Source organism: Nyctibius grandis, chromosome 9, assembly GCF_013368605.1.
Source record: "Nyctibius grandis isolate bNycGra1 chromosome 9, bNycGra1.pri, whole genome shotgun sequence".
Taxonomy (NCBI): Eukaryota; Metazoa; Chordata; class Aves; order Nyctibiiformes; family Nyctibiidae; genus Nyctibius; species Nyctibius grandis.
The window spans coordinates 9,156,659-9,177,528 of record NC_090666.1 but is presented as its reverse complement, the minus strand read 5'-3'; the positions used below and the strand labels follow the sequence as shown (position 1 = coordinate 9,177,528).

Genomic DNA, 20,870 nt, shown 5'->3' with positions numbered 1-20,870 from the left:
GCGTGTAACCACGGCTCCTGGTTGCATTTCTCCTGTGACATCACCTCTCCTGCGCTGGCTGTCGCAGCCTGCGCTCAGACCACAGGGAGCTTTCGGACACTTCACCAAGTGTCGTGTTGATGCAGACAGAAGCGGGACTACAGGTACTGCGTTCAGCTGGTGGTCTGATTCTGCTTTGTGCAAGATCTTTTTACAGCGATACTCAGTTCAAAATCAAATATTTTAACTGCAGTGACAATGAGAATTTTTCCAGGTTTTTATTCGTCAGTTTGCCTGGCAGATTGCTTTGTGCGAATGCAAATAGTCTGAGGGCTCTTGTCCATTTTTGGCATTTTCAGTGGAAGTGGTTGTTAAGGCTGTTCTTTTGCTTCCACTTCCAGTTCGTTCGCCTGGCCCTTGCACTGCCCTGACCCAGAAGCTGGCATGAGCATTGAGTGGCTACATGGTGAACCCATTCAGAGAAGTAGCATAAGGTGGATTTAAGATGAAGCAGCAAACATAGGTGGTGTCACAGTATGGTGCACAGTATGGTACACCGTCCTGTCACCCCAAGGAGAGGGCAGGAGGAGCAAACACCCAGGGGCAGTGCCGACTTGGGATGACAGAGAAGCTCTGGTGTAAATTGCAATTCCTGTGCCAACCCACTGTAGTCATTAGTGACAGAGAGAGATAATTATGGGCCTGTCTGGACCTGTTGAGCATTTATTACTGGTTATTTGATGTCCCATGTGTTAGGTGTAAATAATTTTTTTTTTCTCTAAACATTTTCTGTCTGGCAGCCATTGAATGAAGTTCATAATGCAGCTGTTGAGCTGTGGCTGAAAGAGCTGCCATGCTGCAGGGTAACAGTGGAAATGTTTACAGATTTCATGTGAATGTCCTCGGTAATTACATAGAAAAGGTGAAAACAAATAATAGTGTACAAGGGCGGTGTTTGATGACCTTTTCAGTGCTTTCATGGTGGATCTGTGGCTTTATAAAGCCACGTATGGTAAATACAGAGTGAGTCAAATTCCTGGATCTTTGGACAGTGGAGCTCTATTTGCTTCCTGAACGTTCATACTGGCACTCCTGCTATGAATAAATCCGAATGCAGGGCTCGAGAAACAGGCATTGCCTCCGTTTCCCTTCCCTCAGCCCGCTCGCTGCCGTGAGCAGCTGGGTGGCTGGATATCGAACTGGATCAGGAACCTGATGTGGCAGTAGAGATGGCCGCTGCAGGTGGTGGCTGGGTGAACGTCTGACTGGATGTGGCACAAGTCGGGCTCAAAATGGGCATAGGTTTGTCAGGTCTCTGCACTGTTTTTGGAGGCTGTCATGTTCTTCAGAATCTGAGTGTGTACTTTAATAAAATAAAACCAGAAGTCGTCATCGTAATGGTAGAGGAGGATACTTTAAAGCATGTCACTTGGTAAAGCTGTGCTTGTTTGTGAGCAGGCTGTGACAGTACCTCTGTGTAAAGCAAACTGTGTTGCCTCAAGGTCTGGTTATATTGTGTGGCCAATAACTATCAGCGTAAGCATTAACTGGTAACAGTGAACTGTCACCATGATGTTACTAAAGACAGAAAAGAAAGGCTTGGGGGAGAGGTGGTGTGTTTTACTGTGCCAGCTGGTACAGCTGAAAAGCACAGAAAGCTTTGGGGCATTCAGGACCTTCACGTATGGAAGTGGATGGAAAGTTGTATCTGCTGTAATACCCACAGTGAGGTATTTTGGTTCTTGGATTTAGTGGTGTTTGGGAAAGGACCTCCACCTTTTTTCTCCAGTCCATCCTGGGACATGAAAAGCAGCCTTATCTGCAGAGCAGGAAAGCTCTATGGCTCATGTGAACAAGGAGAAACCAAGGAGCAGAGCCTAACATTCAGGAGAGATGCTGGAGTTCATGGGGATATTTGGGATAGCAGATAGAAAAAAGAAGTGAGAAAGCAAGATATAGGGGGGAAACCACAGACTTATCAATGGGTGGGTACTAAAGAGTGAAGAAGGTTATATGAAAGTTGTGGGAAGATAGAATTTTATCTTCCTGACTCTGTAAGCAGGTGGGAGGGGAGGTAACTCTGCTCGTGCTCTGAATGCACAGCATTGATGCTCACTTTAAATAACAGATTACAGGAGTTACCGTTATCTGTAGTGCGCCTAGTTCAGCATCCTGTCTTTAAGATACTGAAGATCAGTGGGTACCTCAAAAGGCTACTGGAACCTGCAAGAATTACATGTGACAATCTTCCCCCCTCATGAAAATCTTTATTTGTATTTTTAAGGATTAGAGATTGGTTTAAACCCTGACTCATGAGGTTTTATCTGTCTTTCTGTTCTGCACTACCTTTGGTATAAAATAACCACACTAATTCTGGATATTCTTGGATATTCTTATCAGTGTGCACGTCTAACCCCTGTTTGAATCCTGCTAAACTGCTTATCGTCAGCAGCATCAGTGCTCTATTTGTGCAATACATGAAGTATCAATTTTCATATTTTTTAATAGATATTTTTAAATTTTCATTTTTATACTTTTAAATTTGCCACCTTTCAGCTTTGCTGTTCTTATAATCAGACAGTTCATGTTTCTATTTTACTTACCCTGTTACTAATTTAAATATATTTTTTAGTGTTTGAAGCATTTCTCTCCCTTCTGGAATAAATAATGCAATTCTATCCAGTCTCTTCATACAACAGCTTTCATTGCCCCAAATGCTTGCTCTCCCTGAACTCTCAGATTCCACAGAACCCATTTTTAAGATGGGCTCCCAACCTCTGCACTGTAATCCAGCTCATGTATAGGGTTCATCTGTACAAATATAATTTTTAAAGATTACCCTGTGTCTATTACTGTTGCAGTCTAATACTTTAGCTTTTCGTGTTATAGACGCATGTTAAGCAGAAATCGGACGTGAACTACCTGCAGTAGTGCCCAGACCCCTTTCCCAAGTTTATGCAACTAACGAGACAGGTTTATCTGAATTTTTCTACAGTTCAGTTTCCCCTGCATTTTGCAACTGTTTGTGTTTATTAGTATCCCTCTTCTCCTGTCCTGGTGTGAATTCAGCTAGTACAGTTAGTTATCTTCTGCTGAAATTCTTTCTTTCAGTCCTGATTTGGCTAAAACAAACTACTGGGTGTCAGCTGAACGTTTCGCTGTTTGGCTCTTCACCTCCGGAGTTTCAGATCATTAGTAGGTATGTTATTAAGAAAGTATTAGTAAGTATAATACTACCTCTTTTGGACTAATTAAGAAAATTGTGTATTGCGTAGAAGTCACCAGTTAAGCCGTCTCTAACCAGCTAATGTCATCAGCTTCCTTAACCTGTGTTCAGAGTTCATAGCCAGAGTGGTTTAGGCAAGCAGGCTCTGGTTTTCCAGCTCTGGTTGTTAATAGCTAACTGTTTTTTCAGTTAGTTTCATTTAGAATACTTGGATCAAGATGAACAGCAGCAATTTTTCTCTCCAAGTGGGGTTGTGCGTTTTCTCCTGACAAGATGGAGAGTAGCCTGGAAGCAGAGGAAATGAGAAGAAAATGTGATCCCTCTGCTCCCATATTCCTTCCCTGCCCTGGACACTTGCTCCCCAACAGGACACTTTTGGATCCCCATCTCCATTCAAGAAGTCCTGGTGTGGTGGCTGCCAGGGAAATCAGTGCCAGGGAGAGGGGTGGGCCACTGCGAACGGGGCAGGAGGAGCAAAAGGATGGGATGGCGGGGTGGGCCTGAACACCCTCCAGAACAGAAAGACACTGGGGTACTGGTCAGCAAAGCTTGTCAAGACTAGGGATATATGAGAGCTTAGAAAGGAGGTGTAAGGATTTGCATTCATTTGTATGTGTGAGGAGGTTAAGGTTTCAAACCAAACATCACATCATCTGTTATGTTGTAAATTGCAAGAACTAATAGAAATTGACAACTGTAATTTCAGCCATCATGGTCTTATCCATACACACAGCTTAATAAATATTTATGTTCTAGGTGCCTGGTCTTGTGTATCTTGGCAATCTTAATAACACCATACTGTTAAAGCAAATTTAAAACAATGTAGTAATCAGTGTATCCGGAATATGATGTCGTGACGCTCAAAAACCTGATTCCTTCTTTTTCTCACAAGTTATTGTAAAAGGTAGTAGTGAAGATGTTAGAATACAAATACTGTGATGTATACGAGCAAGGTGAATTGAACCAAATTCAAGAGTACTTAGAACCTGCAAATAACACAAGACTAAGATCTTGTCCAAAAACTATAGGTCATGTTGGAAGCTTGCTTAAACTGCATGTGTCAAGATGTAAATCTTGCAGGCAGCTGCCTGCATTGCTTGGTGCTTACTGCATGCTATGAGGAGGTTCCTTTTAGGTGTTTGCAAGTCACATTAAGAATTTGATTTCCAAAGTGTTGGTGTTGCAGAGGAGGGAGCACCTCAAACAGTTAATGCTTTTGCTGATTACATGTGCAAAAGATGATGCAGGTATAGAAACCAAGCCTGTAAAAACAGAGTGGGTTTTTGCTGAATAGTGTGTGAGAGGATTGGAAATTCTTCCTAGGAAAACATTGCATTTATCGGCAGGAATTTGGCAACATCTACCTTTGTGAACATGGCTAAATAGCTGATTCAAGAGACCCCTCACTCGCACATTTCATCTTTTTCTAATCCCATATGTATAGCAATCATACTGGAGTAATGATTTCTATCGGCAAACAAAAGCATTATTAGTTTTGCAACATACTTGAACTTGTAGCTGGGAAATTGTTTTTTCAAGTTCTTTTCAAATACTTGGCTGGGAGATGTGGCTGATGCAGAAGATCTGCTCCTGAAATGGTTCCGATGAGACAGTCTTTTGGCTGGAGTCACCATGATACATGCATAGGAACTGGGAGAAAGTTGTTGATTTGCTTACCTTGGACAAACTGGCTGATACTCATAAAAAAGTGATAAAACTAGATACCTCCTTAAAAATGATAAAAATCAAAGGGAAACCTATGGTAGTCTGGTTTGTAGTTGGCACTTTTGAAACTGGAGAATACTCAAAAAAGGATTGGCCATATAACATGGAGAACTAAGACTGTTAAAATATAACTCGTGCGTTAAGATTGAGATAGAAAACCACTTAAACTGTTGTGATTAATGAAGTATTTAAGAACTATTTGGTAATGTGTATTACTAATAGTAATAGTGCATGGGTTTTCTTTTGTGCTTTCTGGAAGATGAAATGCAACACGGAGGAGACTTGGTACCATAGGAAAGAATGGGGTTATCATATTTGCATGGCCACAGGCTATTCTTGAAATTCTTATAAAAGTTGTAATGTTTAGACTACTTAAGATGCAGTTAGTTTACAATTAGTTTCTTTCATGGCCAGTTTACCAGTATATACATACAGGTAGAGTGTTGTTTATCTGTGAGCATTTGTCAGACTAACACCTGGTCTATATGGGACAAAAATCATGATGACAGGGAGAGGCAGAACAAAATTACAGGTGCTTAGAAGAATTTAAGTTGCTTTTTCTGAAAATTTGTAAGTTTTCCTTCGTAGTTTGTTTTAATTCTTTTCCTTCTTTTCATTTCAGGATGACCATGAGCCAGCAGTGTGCCCTTGTGGCCAAGAAGGCCAATGGCATCCTGGGGTGTATTAGAAGGGGTGTGGTTAGCAGGTCAAGAGAGGTTCTCCTCCCCCTCTACTCTGCCCTGGTGAGGCCGCATCTGGAATATTGTGTCCAGTTCTGGGCCCCTCAGTTCAAGAAGGACAGGGAACTGCTAGAGAGAGTCCAGCGCAGAGCCACGAAGATGATTAAGGGAGTGGAACATCTCCCTTATGAGGAGAGGCTGAGGGAGCTGGGTCTCTTTAGCTTGGAGAAGAGGAGACTGAGGGGTGACCTTATTAATGTTTATAAATATGTAAAGGGCAAGTGTCAAGAGGATGGAGCCAGGCTCTTCTCAGTGACATCCCTTGACAGGACAAGGGGCAATGGGTGCAAGCTGGAACACAGGAGGTTCCACATAAATATGAGGAAAAACTTCTTTACGGTGAGGGTGACCGAACACTGGAACAGGCTGCCCAGAGAGGTTGTGGAGTCTCCTTCTCTGGAGACATTCAAAACCCGCCTGGACGCGTTCCTGTGTGATATGGTCTAGGCAATCCTGCTCCGGCAGGGGGATTGGACTAGATGATCTTTCGAGGTCCCTTCCAATCCCTAACATTCTGTGATTCTGTGATTTCCTAAGAGTTTCTAAACTGATATCTGAACTAAATATTTGGTACTTAAAACATTTCAGTGTTCACACACACAAACACAAAAGCTCATTTGAAGAGTCACTTTCAATACTAAATATACAGATTTTAATTTATATATATTGACTTGCTTTCTTTTGATGTGAGATGCAGCTGCTACTTTGAAATGCTGTTTTATCTTTGTTGATTACCCATCATTTACTGTAAGACAGAAGTTTAATATTATACTCAGGGTTGAAGTGTGACTCTATTGCTTTAGGCAACACATCTCCAAAGAGTATTCTCTTTCCTGTAATACTGAAGTGTAGTTTGCATTGCAAGGGAAGTTTCCTTGACTTTGTGTTTAAAATGACACGTCTTGGATGTGGTCATGGTACCACCACCTGTATTGACACTTCTAAGTCTTTTCCTTGAGGGGGCCAGTAAAACTGAGCAAAGAGAGGGGCATTTCTCCTTCTTTCCACCTTTCCTCTGAGCTGAGCGTCCTCTGCCTCTGGGCCCTTTCCCAAAGCAGAAATGCTCTACTGGTTGTTTTGCTCCAGCTCTGGAGAGAGGTATGTTGCCTTAGGGTAGCCAGAGGCCTGAGCAGATTGGGCAGCGCAGGGCGGGACCCAGGATTAGTGTGGTGGCTATGGAGGTAATATCCATTCTTAATATTTGGTATTTGCAGTTCTGTATAATACAGTGGTATTGGTATATCACCATTGGGAACATTTCCTTGTATTTTGAAGTTCTTTTTCATGTATTAAATATTTTCATATCCGTATTTAGAAGAACTGAAAAGTAATTTTCACAGATCAGTGCAGAATTTAACATCCATTGCGCTCTGCCTACACGCACGGCTTTGGAAGTTACGCAACCCCTTTTTATAGAGTTGTGTGTTCTGGTGATCTAGGCTTGCTCAGTTATTGCTTAGAAATACAAGTGTATTAGGAGCTATATATCATACAAAACTTAGGTCATGACAAACTACTATGTACCTCTAAATGTAAAAATATTTATTTGCAGTAAGGTTCACGTAGAAATGGCTTCCATCATTACGTATACTGACTTTAAAGCTTCCGAGTAGGAAAGACTTAAGTTGCTGTGACGTAGGGCCATACGCAGTCTGGCTGTAGAAAGGATTTGCATGGAGATGTTGCGTATTTAGTTCAGACAGAAGAAGACCGAAAACTAAGCGCCCAGCACAGAAGCAATTGCTATTGGTTATCTTCAAACTGCAGTTGCGGGGGAGAGGGAGGGCTGTAGCAGGGCATGTGGTCACCTGGGCACTGAGGGAGTGCCTGTCCTGACAAACGGCCGGTCCTTATTCCCAGTTGCGGAGGTACGAGATCATCATAGTGCGATTGCTCACGCAGTTTTTTTTTCAGATGAGCAATACGCATTTTTTCTGATCTCGTTATTGGAAGAGACTGGGCCTGTTTTTCAGAAACATTGCACACAGAAAAATCAACCTGAGGCAGACATCTGGCATGAAAAAGATTTTCCTGAATGCTAATAGTTGGGCAACATTTTAATAAGCAAATGAAAACAGTATGTAGTGATGGGAATTTAGCTGCAGCAATTGCTACCAGATCCACCAAGAATAATGGACTTGCATACCAACCCAGACTTACGACAAATGTTGTGATTGTAGGTAACTAAATGACCATGGAATCTGGAGCAGAGAACCAGCAGAGTGGAGATGCAGCCGTTACAGAGGCAGAAACCCAACAGATGACAGTACAGGCACAACCACAGATTGCAACGTTAGCCCAGGTATAAAATCATACCGTGTAATAGTTTTACCTATTGGATAATTTTTTTAAGAGGAATAATGTCTGCTCATGGGCCTGAGCGAAGGTTCCATTGATACGATTCTGAAACAGGTGCGATGTATAGTTGCTTTAATATTTGTCTTCACATTTTTAAAGCAGTAGAGATTTTTAACTTCCCATCACCCTAGGCTGTGTTAGTTCTGAAGAACTGTATGTGTGTAAACTGTGTAATGTTAACAGAACAATGAATTAAAATATTTCTAGCATTCTTTACCACAACCATACCACTGAAAGGTATTTTTTTCAAAACATGTAATTTACTGGCTTTTTTATATTGACGGGATTGTTTTCTGTTATGTTTTCTGTTAGAAACTTGTCTATAGCAGTCAGTTTAATTCTAAAGAAAACAAACTGAAAATATAGATAAATAATGCAGCAAATACAACATCTTAATCAGATAGGACTAATATTATAAACATTATAATCAAGTGGAACAACCTGGCTTTTGACAGCTTGTGTTATCCTGTTGTCTCCAGAATTTCACAGAATTATTGGCTGTTCAGAGAGACAGTAGTAGATCATTTATTAGCCCCAAATTATTTTGGAGAGACAAGAAATGAGATCCCAGCTACATCTCTAATTTTGGAAACCGGTTTCATCCTTGGATGTAGTGATGGTTGGCAGAAGCACCTCCATTGTGTAAACAAGTACAGAATCTGTTTGGCTCTCTTCTGTAACCATTTCATTTTAAAACTATTTGCAGTCTGCAAAGAACAAACAGGTTTTTTAGATCTTACAGTCTGGGGAACTGAGTGTCTCTTTTTAAGTGGCACAAGTGTTAAATCTCTTACCATTTTATAAATGATTAATGCCTTTTTAAAGTCTGCACCTTTTGGTAAACCAGAGATAGTACACTTCCATTCAAGTGATAGTATAGGGATTGGAGCTGTTGAAATGCACGGGGTGATTTTGTTCAGTGAAACTGTAGCGTGAATTTACAGGACGGCAGCTGCCCTGCACCAACTTGCCTCTTTGGGCAGTTTTCTCACTGTCTAACTTAGGCACAGGGTGTAGGTGGTGTGAATAACACTTCAGTGTGAACTGAGTGGAAGTAGTTTATTTCTTTTGCAAAACCAGTAAACTGCTTCTCACTTGGTATGCATTAAGATTTAGTCCAGAGAAGCAAGAATGTTTTAAATTTGTGTGCTAATATACTAATCCATGTAGCTGAGTTTACAGAAATGTAGTAGGTTGAATTTTGGGCAAAATTAGCCCAGTACTTGAATGAGGATTTTTTCCAAGTAAGAAGAAGCTATACAGCTATGGTTAAAATCCATGTGAACCACAAATAAATATGTTATATTTTTCCTAATTTCCTCTGTATTATTATTTCCTTATTTCCTCTGTGTTATAATTCACTGTATTATTTGCACCTTAGCTTTTCCCCAGGCTTTTTATTCCTTGTGGAGGTGATATAAGAGTCTAAACATAATTCCTCGTCTTCTTCACATCAGTGTTACGTTATTATGATATTTTTAATATGTGAAGTGGCAGTGTTTGGCATTAGGGAGTGCCCTCAGAGGCTTAGGCAAATCTAAATAACTAATTATGTCAACTTAATTCTTTCATTATCTCTTGTAAGGTCGCTCCTCTTGTAAAGCTTAGTTTAATTGCTGCATTTTTAGTGAGTTCAGGGTAGTTTTCAGAGTCAAAAGGAAACTCGTTCCAGTTCCACAAGGTATGAGTCAGAGACATCTGCGGAAGTTACACTCTGCTGTTGGCTTAATCCAACCACAGAGTGGCCTCCAGTTGATCAGCTTTGCTGTCATTGCCAAGGACTGTTTAGTCAGACATGCATTATTAAAAATGTCGCTTGGTAAAGGAACATAGTTTGCCAGAGGAAAGCGTGCTCATGTTAATCCTAGCCCCAGTTTCTCTCAGAGGTGAGTTAAGTACTGCCATGTAATGCTGCAGCTGTTTTCATAAAAAAGGAAGGTAAAGGCAACCACAAATTTGTGGATTAGGAAGAGACAGCTGCGGAGGAGAGAGGTCTACATGTAATTCCCCTTAATTTTGTTGCTAAGCAAGATTTCCTTGTAAGTGGCGGATGTTTATGGAAATTCAGAGATCAGCTACTGCAGCTTTTTTGAGAACCACGTGTTCATGGGGACAGCAGAGGATTTACTTCTGCATTCGGTATGTAGCAGCTCTTTGAGGTTAGGCAGGACAGCAGCGCAGCCCCTTCTCGCACTGTAGCTACATGGATCGAATTTCTTTAAAATGCTGTTGAACACTGAGGATTCTTAAATTTTCCAGACTTGGGTGTCTAGGAGAAGGCTGTCTAGTCAGCGACCCGTGACCTGGCTGAGGTCTGCCAGAGCAGCTCATGCTTGCCTGCAGCCTTCCCTGAGGCGACGATGGTGAGAGTCAGGGGCAAACAAAGGGCCGTGTGTGCTGGTACCGAAGCCCTGGCACCCTCCAGCCTTTCAGGAGCCCCCCAGGCGTGAACACGTGCATCGTGTCACTGGACAGTTGCCAGTACTGGATGTGCACTGGGGCATCTGCCCAGCCACATAGCAGCCTGGGTGCATGGCCCTTCAGCCGCCCATAGTAGTTCTTGTGATCTGCCAGGGTGAGACTTCCCCGCGCGCGACGTGGACAGCTTTGTGTGAGTATTGCTGTCCTCGGAGCCTGAGCCCCTGCGTGGGGCTAACCTACCGTGCCGAGGTTGTTAGCCTTTCACTGTTGGCAAAGCCACTACGCCTGCAGGTGTGTACTGGAGCAACAGTTGTGTTTAGGAACTGAGGGTTTAAAATGTGGGCCATTTTTCCTCTTAGAAATAACTGGAGACTGGAGTTTGTGTTGACCCGTTGCACTGTATCACAATAACTGCCTATGAACCATTTGATTCCACTGCAAACCCACGAGTTTTTTGTCTGAACACACGGTCAGTTTTCTTCGTTTAAATGGACTTTGCCAACTACTCGATACGGTTTAGTCTCTAGAAAGTCTGAAAGGTATGACTCCCTAAAAATTTTAACTTCTTACATCTGGCAAACACTTTGCATTTTCTTGAGTGAGGACAAAAATAGCTCCACTCCCATATGTTTCTGCCTTTGACTCAGCAGTGTCTGTAGGAGTACACCCAAGCCCTAGCAGTATCTAACAGAAGTAAGTGAAAGGTAGTAATGGGGTTTTTTTAGGTTACCTCAAAATAGAGACAGTTGTGTGTTTCTCATTCTTGCCAGTGGTTTTACAAGTGATGTTTTGAGCCTGCAGAAATTCTGCATTAGATTAATTTGTAAAGTAGGTCAGATGCTGGGCTTAGGCAGTTCAGAGGGTTTTATATTACGCTGAAACATTTGGGTCATCTAACTGAGGTCTAGAAGAGACATAATTCTTTCACCAAATACTGTTGTTGGTAGTGAAATAAGAACCTTTTGCAATAACCTAGTTTATGCTTACTGTCTCTTCTTTGCAGGTATCTATGCCAGCAGCTCACGCAACATCTTCTGCACCCACGGTGACCTTAGTTCAGTTGCCCAATGGGCAGACGGTTCAAGTGCATGGAGTAATTCAGGCTGCCCAGCCATCAGTTATTCAGTCTCCACAGGTCCAGACAGTTCAGGTACTGACTGAAGAAAATTCCTATTATGTGAATTGGGCCTTTTGAATAGTCCTGGCAGTTCACTGGTTTCTAATGTGTTTGTGTCCTGGATTGTGTTTTTGCTTATATAAACTTTAAGAGCATGTTGAAGGCAAAAACTGTACAGTATTTGCTATTCTCTGACTTTTTTTTCCTCTTCTGGTTTAACCACTTTCCACTTTCAAACATTGCTGAGTTTCATTTCCCTCTAGAATTCGGTTGGTGAGTTTAACAGCTTCATGGTTTTTCTTACAGTAGTACTCTACTTTTTCTCTCTACTGTATTTTCATACATCTTTAGTAAGTAAGAGTTCGTACTGTTCTGAAGTGAACAAAAGGGATTTGTTATTTATAATGTCATCTTTAATCATTAGTGAGGCTGATATTCTGGGATGAGAATCTTTGCTACTTAGAAAATACTTGCATTGGTTTACAAAACAGGTATCTGTATGTTAGTGGTCCTTAAAATGAACCTATCAGTCCTCTCATAAAAGTGGTTTTAAAATTTGCCTGTTGAATGTTGTTTGATTTGTAAAGCCTTAGCATTTTCTCTTCTGTAAAGCAAGACAGATAATGCAATATGATGAGATACCTTGAAGACATAGGAGACAAATAGTCTGAAATCTTTAAAACCTGTAAATTTTTTTTTAACCACTTCAAGCCCAGTGTTACTGAACGCAAAAAGAGAAATTGCTTGGCGTACAGCAGCTAGGCAAGGCAAGGGCTGTACATCATTCCTTTGCTATTAGTACACTGAGCTCAAAAAAAGTTTAATTTTAAAAAGTAGACATTGTGACTATTTGATACAGATATTTAGCTGGATATTATTTTGAAGAATAGTAAGGCATGCATAATTTAAAACTAAGCCATTCTGATAATAATCTTTGTTTACTCCTTGTCAGCTTTAGTGCTGAGTTTCTGGCAGGCTCTACCCCCCTCAGCCATCGGAGTCAAAAGTTTAGAGTTTAATCTATGGGAGGTAAAAAGTTTTTAGATAAGTGTACAAGTTACTAGCCCAGGGGTGGAAGAGAAGAGACTGACAATGAAACCTTGCTTGCAGTTCACCTGGCTCAATGCAAAGCCAGGACGTGTTTGGAATGCTGTGATGCTCAAAGCCCAGTAGTTCCATTCCACAGTCAGCCTTGGACCTGTTCAGGCCCTCTGTCTGATAACTGTGAGATCTGGGTGCCAGCAGGCTTTTCGAGCCCTCAGGAGTCTTCCCTACAGTGCCTAAAATGTCAGGCTGTGAGCTATGTTTCTCACACAGGCACTTCTCCATGCACCAACGATCATTAGTTTTTGTATATTTGTCACATGACTATAGTCTTATGGAAAAGAGTCTCTGTTTTTAGTATTGGAGATATTTTTTGTATTTTTGGCACACTTCAAATTTAAAATTATTGAAAGATGATTAATACAAACGTTTTAGCTTTCCTTCATAAATCTTTGTCTTTTTTTAGCACAGATGTTCGGAATTGCAGCACTGCATTATTTTTTAGCATCTTCATGTACAACATTTTCCTGACAATTCCCCCCGAAAAGGCAGTTTCTCTATAACATGTCTACCCAATTATTTATAAATTGATGTTTCTTAACTTCAGTATTTTGCTCTTTGTTTCCTGATGTTTCTGCTCTCTTAATTTGGTTTTAGTTTTTCTGTCCCTAAATTTTACTAAAAAATCTTTGTTTCCTTAAAATGGATGGAAACAAGGAATGACGTAAAGCAAAAAGTATATGGAATTGCTGTTTATATTTTCTTATTGGACTATTTAAATTGTAAAGGACATTCTCACAGGTAGATAACTGACTGTGGTCATTCATTCTTCACTGGATCTGTTACTGAGCAGCCTACCCTTTGTTCATTGCCTAGGTAGAAGCACTGTAGAATACTTGTGTTTTAGTGTTTTCCACAGGATGTCAAATTTCCTTAAAACAGAGATATTGGAAGTGTCTTGTTAAGTTTGGTTACTGTTCTTATTTACAGATCTCCACTATAGCAGAAAGTGAAGATTCACAGGAATCAGTAGACAGTGTCACAGACTCACAGAAACGAAGAGAAATTCTTTCCAGACGGCCCTCCTACAGGTATGGAGGTTAAAAGCAGGAGCATTTTGCTTGATGGGTGCGTTCTTCACGTGGGGAGACAAACTGTGTGATTGTATGGTTATTTTTAGATTTACCATTTCACTGAATTCTCTCTTCTGCAATGTCTTTCCATGGAATAGGATGTAAAGATATAAGCAAACAGGAGGAGGAGGAAGAAACCTCAACTGTTACACGCAGTTAAGACAGAAATGAGCCGAGAATAAGCTAATTGCCAAATTTGTGAAACATTAGGGTTATCTTTGTGCCAGGTGCCTTAGAGATAGCTTTCATGGATACTTAATACATGAAATGCACTGAAGCTTTGCAAGAAAGTGGCTTCTGTATAATCTGTAGTCTGCAAAATTAACTCTATTGTTTTTCATTGTTGTTGAAATGCTAGCAGCAATCAAACTTAATTCCTTTCTCCCATGAGACTTTCAATGAACATGTGGTGTTCTGTGGCTCAGAGAGAATTTCTACTTGAGCAAAATTAAGGAGTCAGGGTATGAGATGAATGTAGTGATAGGCATCTCGTATCTTTAGTTGTCATGGCAAATACTTCTGTGGTAAGACCAACTGAGATGCTCCTTCACATGGTGTTAGTCATGTTACTTTATTAATTAAGCCATTGCACAGCTTTTTCTGGCTGTACTAAATCTCACTTTTCATTCTTAAAGCATGCTAAATAGCGTTAAGGAACAGCTCTGGAGTTCAGCAGGTTTTAAGTGACATGTGGATTCCTGCTGCTTCAGAAAATTCAGATGCTCCTTTATGAGTGTAGCCTTAGAAATAGAAGCTAGCCTCTAGGCCTGAGCATCTCTTACCCATTTGGTTTTTTTTAGCACTTTAGATTATTTTCTACCTTTTCCAGCAGCCTTCAAGGCTGTTCTGCTGAAGTTAGTGAAAATCATTGCTGAAGATCCTTAGCCATAATAGATCTGGGAAAATACTCTTTATTTGTGAGGAGCAATGTTGCTAACTTCAAGGCTGACACTGACTTCCTTACAGTCTGCTTCTGCAGTGAGACATTTGCTTTTACTATATATGGAAGAATGGCTGTATATCATGAGACGACAGAGCTAAGTAAACAGGCAGCAAAACCGAGAAGGGACTTGTGCATGCTAAATTGTCATTGAGATGGACTCCTTTGCACGTGCTGATGCCACACCACAGCCTCTGTCCTCAAACCAGATCCTGATGACTCAGCAAAACTTTGTAAATGTAAAACTTGTATACACAGCTCAGACTCTGGGCCGGCATAGGGGTCACGTCAGAAAGGCTGAGCCAGACTACAGCTGTGTTTAGTGAGTTCCCAGTTGGCATTATTCAAGCTGCTGTAACTGGCCGCAGAGACAAGATAACGTGCAGATAGGTTCACAGAATTGAAAGCTATACCTCTTCCTCAGAAATTCCGCTTTCATCCTGCTACTACTGTACACCATGTTTTCCTCATGTCAGTTCATAGCTCCTATATTTGTAAAGCTGCCACATTACCTTCTATCTTAAAACCATCTTTATGATGGCAAAGGTAGGTTTTAACCGCCAGGTTGTATCTTACGTGAGCTTAAAAAGTGGTGAGCTGTAGTTTCTTCTTTCCTATTTTGAGCTTCTTGGGTTTTGTTCCTCATCCCCCTACTCTCTCCATATTTTTTCATCTGTTTTGTCCACTAGTTTTTCTGGTCTAACACTTGGATTGCAAACTGTCTGGATGGGAACTTTTTATTTGTCCAACTGGTGTTTGGCACAGTGTAACACTTGTGCAATGCTGGGGTTCCTGCATGCACACAGAGTCAAAACAGCAACAGCAAAGCTCTGTTTGTCAAGTTGCTTAGCAGAGTGACTGCTCTCCCCAAATAGCTCCATACAGATGTTCTGGCTCCCAAAGCCGTAGGAGCCTTATTTAAGAAATCAATATTGTCTTGGAGCTTGAGGTCTACAGCTGTGTTTGCTTCATCACGCTTTGAGTTCTAGTGACAGTCCACCGGAAAACGCATGAGGAGAATTACAAAAAATGTTGCCTTTTACCTAAGCATTTTGCAGTGACAGAACATGCAGCAGTGAAAAGGGCTTGACAGTCCTCTGAGGGATAGTGTTTGGTCTAAATGATGCAAATGGTCAGTCTTACAGTCTTGTTCAGTGGGACCTGTAGCAGTGATGTTTTAGCAGTTTTTGCTTTGGATAATTAACCCGTGGAAGTAATTAAACAAACTGTTCTTTACCCATGCTAATCTCACAGCTTTCTCAGGCAGGGCACCTGTAAACATAACTGTGTGGCTTCACTCAGACACTTGGTGTTGTCTCCCAGGCAGGTGTTAGATTATAAACTGGTTGCTCTTTACAAGCATTTCTGCTAACTTCCTTTATACTCAGCTCTCTGGCTGAGCACTTTATGGTCTCTGAAATGGAGCAGTTCCCCTGAAGTAAGTGAGGAGATAGGTTTTTACGTAGTTCTGCTTTCTTCCAATCTTAATGTGGCTAAAAGCAGGAAAAAAGTAAAAATGGATAAGCGAGAAACATGTTTTTAAGAAAAAGGGAAGGTTGTGATAGCTGTATCTTGCATTGAGAAGAACCTGTTGAGACACACCTGTATCTTGTGTTGATTCTGTGCTGGCTCCCTAGCCCATCTGTGCATGGCACTTTGAACAATCCTCTCCAGTAAGAGTTTGAAGATAGTGCGGGTTTTTCATGCTGTACCCGTATTTTCCTTGCTGGCTTATTGCACTTTTCAGTTTTCTCCAGCAATATGTATCAAATAGACTTTTTTTTTTCAATTTTTATTAAAATCTCTACAACACACTGTCTTTGCCAGAAAAATTTTGAATGACTTGTCCTCAGACGCCCCAGGAGTGCCAAGGATCGAAGAAGAGAAGTCTGAAGAGGAAACAGCAGCACCTGCCATCGCCACTGTTACGGTGCCAACTCCCATTTACCAAACCAGCAGTGGGCAGTACAGTATGTAGTCTGAATTTCTCAGTAGTGCTAGTAAGTGGGGATGAGAAGACGAAGGGCTTTTATTTCTGTAACTGTTTGGACTGTTTGTATTAGGACAAAGCAGGAGGTGAAAATAAGATTACTTTAATTTGACTGTTTGATAACCGTGCCATTTAAACACATTCCTATTGTAAGTATTTGAAATGGGACTGCTTGCCAGTTAGTGCAGCTAATGCATCCTGAGGCAAAATATGAATTAATCATAATGCTATTAAAAACTTTTTAACTTCAGGAACCAGATGAGGTAATTCAGGAATTTCTTTTTTTCCTGGCAGATTATTAAACCCAGTTCACAAAATTGTAACCTCATAAATAGAAAAAAAACATTACAGTCTGCAATTACATTTTTAGAAAGTCCTGAAAAAATAAGAATTTCAGCAACCTTATTTAAAATATGTAATACATACATGTTTCTGTGTTTCCATTATTCATTACTACATTTTATAGATGTAGTGCTTTGACTTAAAGTATTGAGGATATAGCAGTAAAGCTAGAATTCACACACCGTGTCACACAAACAAACACAGTATTAAATATACAAAAGGGACAAAGAACTACTTGTTTACATCTTTCTCTTAAAATCTCTTTTTAAAATTTTGTATCTCTGTTTACTCCTTAGCCACTTTGCCTAATACCCTACTTAATTTTATTGAAACCCATGTGGTTAACTCTGCTTTCCTACCATAATTGTAAAATAACTGCTTGTGCAGATACTTCAGATTTTGGTGTGTCTGTATATAGGAACACAGTGAAATTCTGTGGAATTACAAATGACGGGTGATGTCTCAGTACACCTGCATGACAGGATTGAGGGAAAAAAAAGGAAAAAAACCCAACAAAGTAAGACTGCTTAAAGGAAAAAAAAAGTGTGAAACTGGATCTTTATGAACGAAAACACTGCTAGGAAAGTGTTGAGGAAGTTGTAGAGAAGGGGGAATACAATCAGAAGAAAAAAAAATGCTAAAGCAAGAAGAAAGTGAAACACAAAATGGATAGCAATAACAGCAGAGGAAAATAAAGGGCATAAAGCATGGAAGAGGAGAGGAATTTCAGATGAGAAGAAAAAAGAAAGGACTGAGGAAAAGACCTAAACCGACCAAGAAGAAAATCTTCACTAACAAATTAAAAAGTATGCCCCGGGGGAGGATTGTAGCTTCTCTGTGTGATGCTGTCTTATCAGAGAAACTAATTTGTGTTTTAGGCTGCGTTTTTTGGCCCCAAAAAATGTGAGTCTCACGAAAAATTGAAAATTTACTTTCAAAGCATGATTTCTTTAATGTACATTAAAGCCATGTGTCTGATTTGAGGGTGTATACGGGTTTGAGGGGTTTAACTCAGACCAGTATTCTTCCATATCTAGGTTTAATACTGTAAGTTAATGAGTAAATTAGTGTCTTAAATGCTGTGTTGATTTTTTTTTTCTTCAGTTGCTATTACCCAGGGAGGAGCAATACAGTTGTCTAACAATGGCACGGATGGAGTACAAGGTCTCCAGACGTTGACTATGACCAATGCAGCTGCAACCCAGCCTGGCACCACCATTTTACAATATGCACAGACCACAGATGGACAACAGATACTTGTACCGAGCAACCAAGTTGTTGTACAAGGTGAGAAACTTCACAGCCAGTCATCCTGTATAACATGTTCTCCATGCAGATATAAGTTGCCAACCTAACTCCTTCAAATGTGTCAGGAAACAAAATTAACAGCTTTGGCGCAGATGAGTCTCCTAAATGATTAAAGGAAATTCTGGACAAAGCTACTTGTCACATTTTCTTGGAGCCTTTCCCTTCAGATTGATAAAATTGTGTAGATTTTAGGTTTACTTCTTAAAACAACATATTTATTTTTTGTTTTCCATGCTGTATTTCCTGCATTTTGTCCACATGATTTTTTTTTAATATGTTCTGCAAAAACTCATACCACTTTAGAGCTCTGAGTTCTCCCAGATAGTCATCTGCAACAACAGTAAATTTAAAGCAAAGCATTAAAGTTAGGAAAGACAGTTGGTTGATACTTTTTCTTTCTAAAAGGACACTTTAATTTATTAGTAGCTTTTTCCCCTTTTCAATTACAAGTCACAGTTTCTTCCTATTATGGCTTTCGTAACTAGTCACCAAGTACTTAACATTGAATCTTAAAATCATAGAATAATTTAGGAAAGTGCCTTAAGAGATCATTTGGCTAGACCTCCATTTAGAGCTAGCAGTGCTACATCAACTTAGAATAAGTTGGGGGTTTTTATTGTATTAAAATATATGTTTTGGTTTATTAAAAAATGGGGAGATATTAAAAATCTGTTTATTAAAAATAACAGAAAAGTGTACCCCTGCTTTTATGATCGTAAAAGTTACCCAGTGAAGAGGTCTCCAGGCATCAGTGAAAAACTGTGTTCTGAAGGACACGTGATTTCTTCAGGTGGTATATTTTCTATGAGCTCAGGCAAATCTAACACACTTCTAGATTACAATAAATAAACAAAAGAAACCCAAGACTTTGTTCATTCTAGAGAAGTAGTGAAGTTGAGTGCCTGCCTTGCACTGTCTGTCTCTTGTTGGAGTAAATGCTGCATTTCTACATCCTTTTTTCTGTGCCAAATACTTAGACATGCAGTTTCTCCTTTTGCAGATAGACATTTGGAGTATAGCTAGAAATATTGGTTTCTATCCTTCATCTTCTTAAAACTGCCCAAAACCCACAGAAGTAAAAAGAAATATACTAAGGGAGAAAGAAGCACAGCAGTACAGCAAGACAAGTCAAGTTACTGAAGACTTCTTCAGCGGGAATGCCCAAAACCTTGCATACGTTAATAAACTAAGACTGAGATAGCAATGATGACCCAGGTGATGGTCATTGCTCCTGTGCTGTAGCCCGGAGTGCATGGTTAGATCGATGACTAGCTGCTCTTCACACCACGTTTAACAGCGTTGTCATCAAACTGATAACGATGTTCCTTTATGTCTTTCAGCTGCCTCAGGAGATGTGCAGACCTACCAGATTCGCACCGCCCCTACCAGCACCATTGCACCAGGCGTAGTCATGGCATCCTCTCCAGCACTTCCAACCCAGCCAGCAGAAGAGGCCGCACGGAAGAGAGAAGTGCGTCTAATGAAGAACAGGCATGTACATTTAGATCACTTTTTTTCCAGTCAGCTCTGCATAGAACTAGAGTGTTAAGCACTAAGAATCCTGACCTGTCTTAGTCATTTTATGAAATGCTTTCTGCAGAATTTGCCTTTATTTAAAGATGCAAAGCAAAGAAGCACGTCTGCTAATGCCACGTATTGTGACTATGAAACCTTAAGTAAAGGCGTCAGACTGATTCTGTGAGGTGTGTGAATTTGTTTGTTGCCATAAGGAGAAAAGTCATTGGTGAGAGACTTATATGACTGCAAATGTGTTCTTACATTACCGAGGTGGAGGTGATTTTTTTGAGTTAATACATTCGTGTAGTTTCCTTTCCTGGATTCTTTACCTTAGCCTTCTGCATGCATTCTCCTCGCCGCTGGCCCACCTGCACTCTTCATGAGTGCTTTCTTGATTGTCTCACTTGTTCTCTTTAGCTGCTTGCCCTTTGGGTTTTATCCTCCGGAGGCAGAAAGACTCAAGGAAAGGCTAAATGAGCAGTTACTCCTTTTGATGTCTTGTGAAGCCAGTAGTGGCAGCAGAGGGGCCGAAAGAGAGAGAGAGGAGACTTGACCTTGTAGGATTTAGCATGTGAGGAGGAACAGCCAAGCGTGCCGAGGTGGGGCTTGGTGGAGGCAGCGAAGGAAGGGAGCAGCAGAGAGAAGCTGGGCATGATGCTCCTTAAGCCTGCTGCTGTGGGAGAGGGAAGGGTTGGGCCTGAGCTGACCCATCACACCAAGCTTGAACTTCATCTGCAGAGCACAGATTTGAGCCCGTATGTTACACTGACACTGGGAAAACAGCAGTGCTTCCCTGCCCTCTGAGGAGGGAAAGCCCCTGGTTACTTCATCTGTCACTCTGGAAAAAACTGTTATGTTGTACAGGTGCGTTTATCTTCTGTAGGTTGCTGAGCTGTGAGCACAACAGAGTTACATGAGCAGACTCTGCTTATCTGAGGGGCTTTAACGAATCAAATAATGCTGAACAATAGAGTTCACTTTTTTAAAAGGTTTTTGTACAGAATGTCACCCATCTCCCATTTTTATATA

General features: G+C 40.7%; 1 protein-coding gene across 2 annotated transcripts in view; it reads left to right on the top strand.

The window, feature by feature from the left end:
• CREB1 (cAMP responsive element binding protein 1) overlaps window positions 1-20,870 on the top strand; it is a 38,605-nt gene that overhangs the window by 12,616 nt on the left and 5,119 nt on the right. Inside the window, exons 2-7 of one of the 2 annotated variants that reach the window (XM_068408102.1) lie at window positions 7,851-7,972; window positions 11,453-11,599; window positions 13,601-13,701; window positions 16,511-16,653; window positions 18,120-18,302; window positions 19,664-19,814. In XM_068408102.1, the coding sequence (XP_068264203.1) occupies window positions 7,859-7,972; window positions 11,453-11,599; window positions 13,601-13,701; window positions 16,511-16,653; window positions 18,120-18,302; window positions 19,664-19,814 (839 nt within the window). In that variant the 5' untranslated portion in view covers window positions 7,851-7,858. The remainder of the gene's footprint in view (window positions 1-7,850; window positions 7,973-11,452; window positions 11,600-13,600; window positions 13,702-16,510; window positions 16,654-18,119; window positions 18,303-19,663; window positions 19,815-20,870) is intronic. The other variant, XM_068408103.1, reaches the window with a different exon arrangement.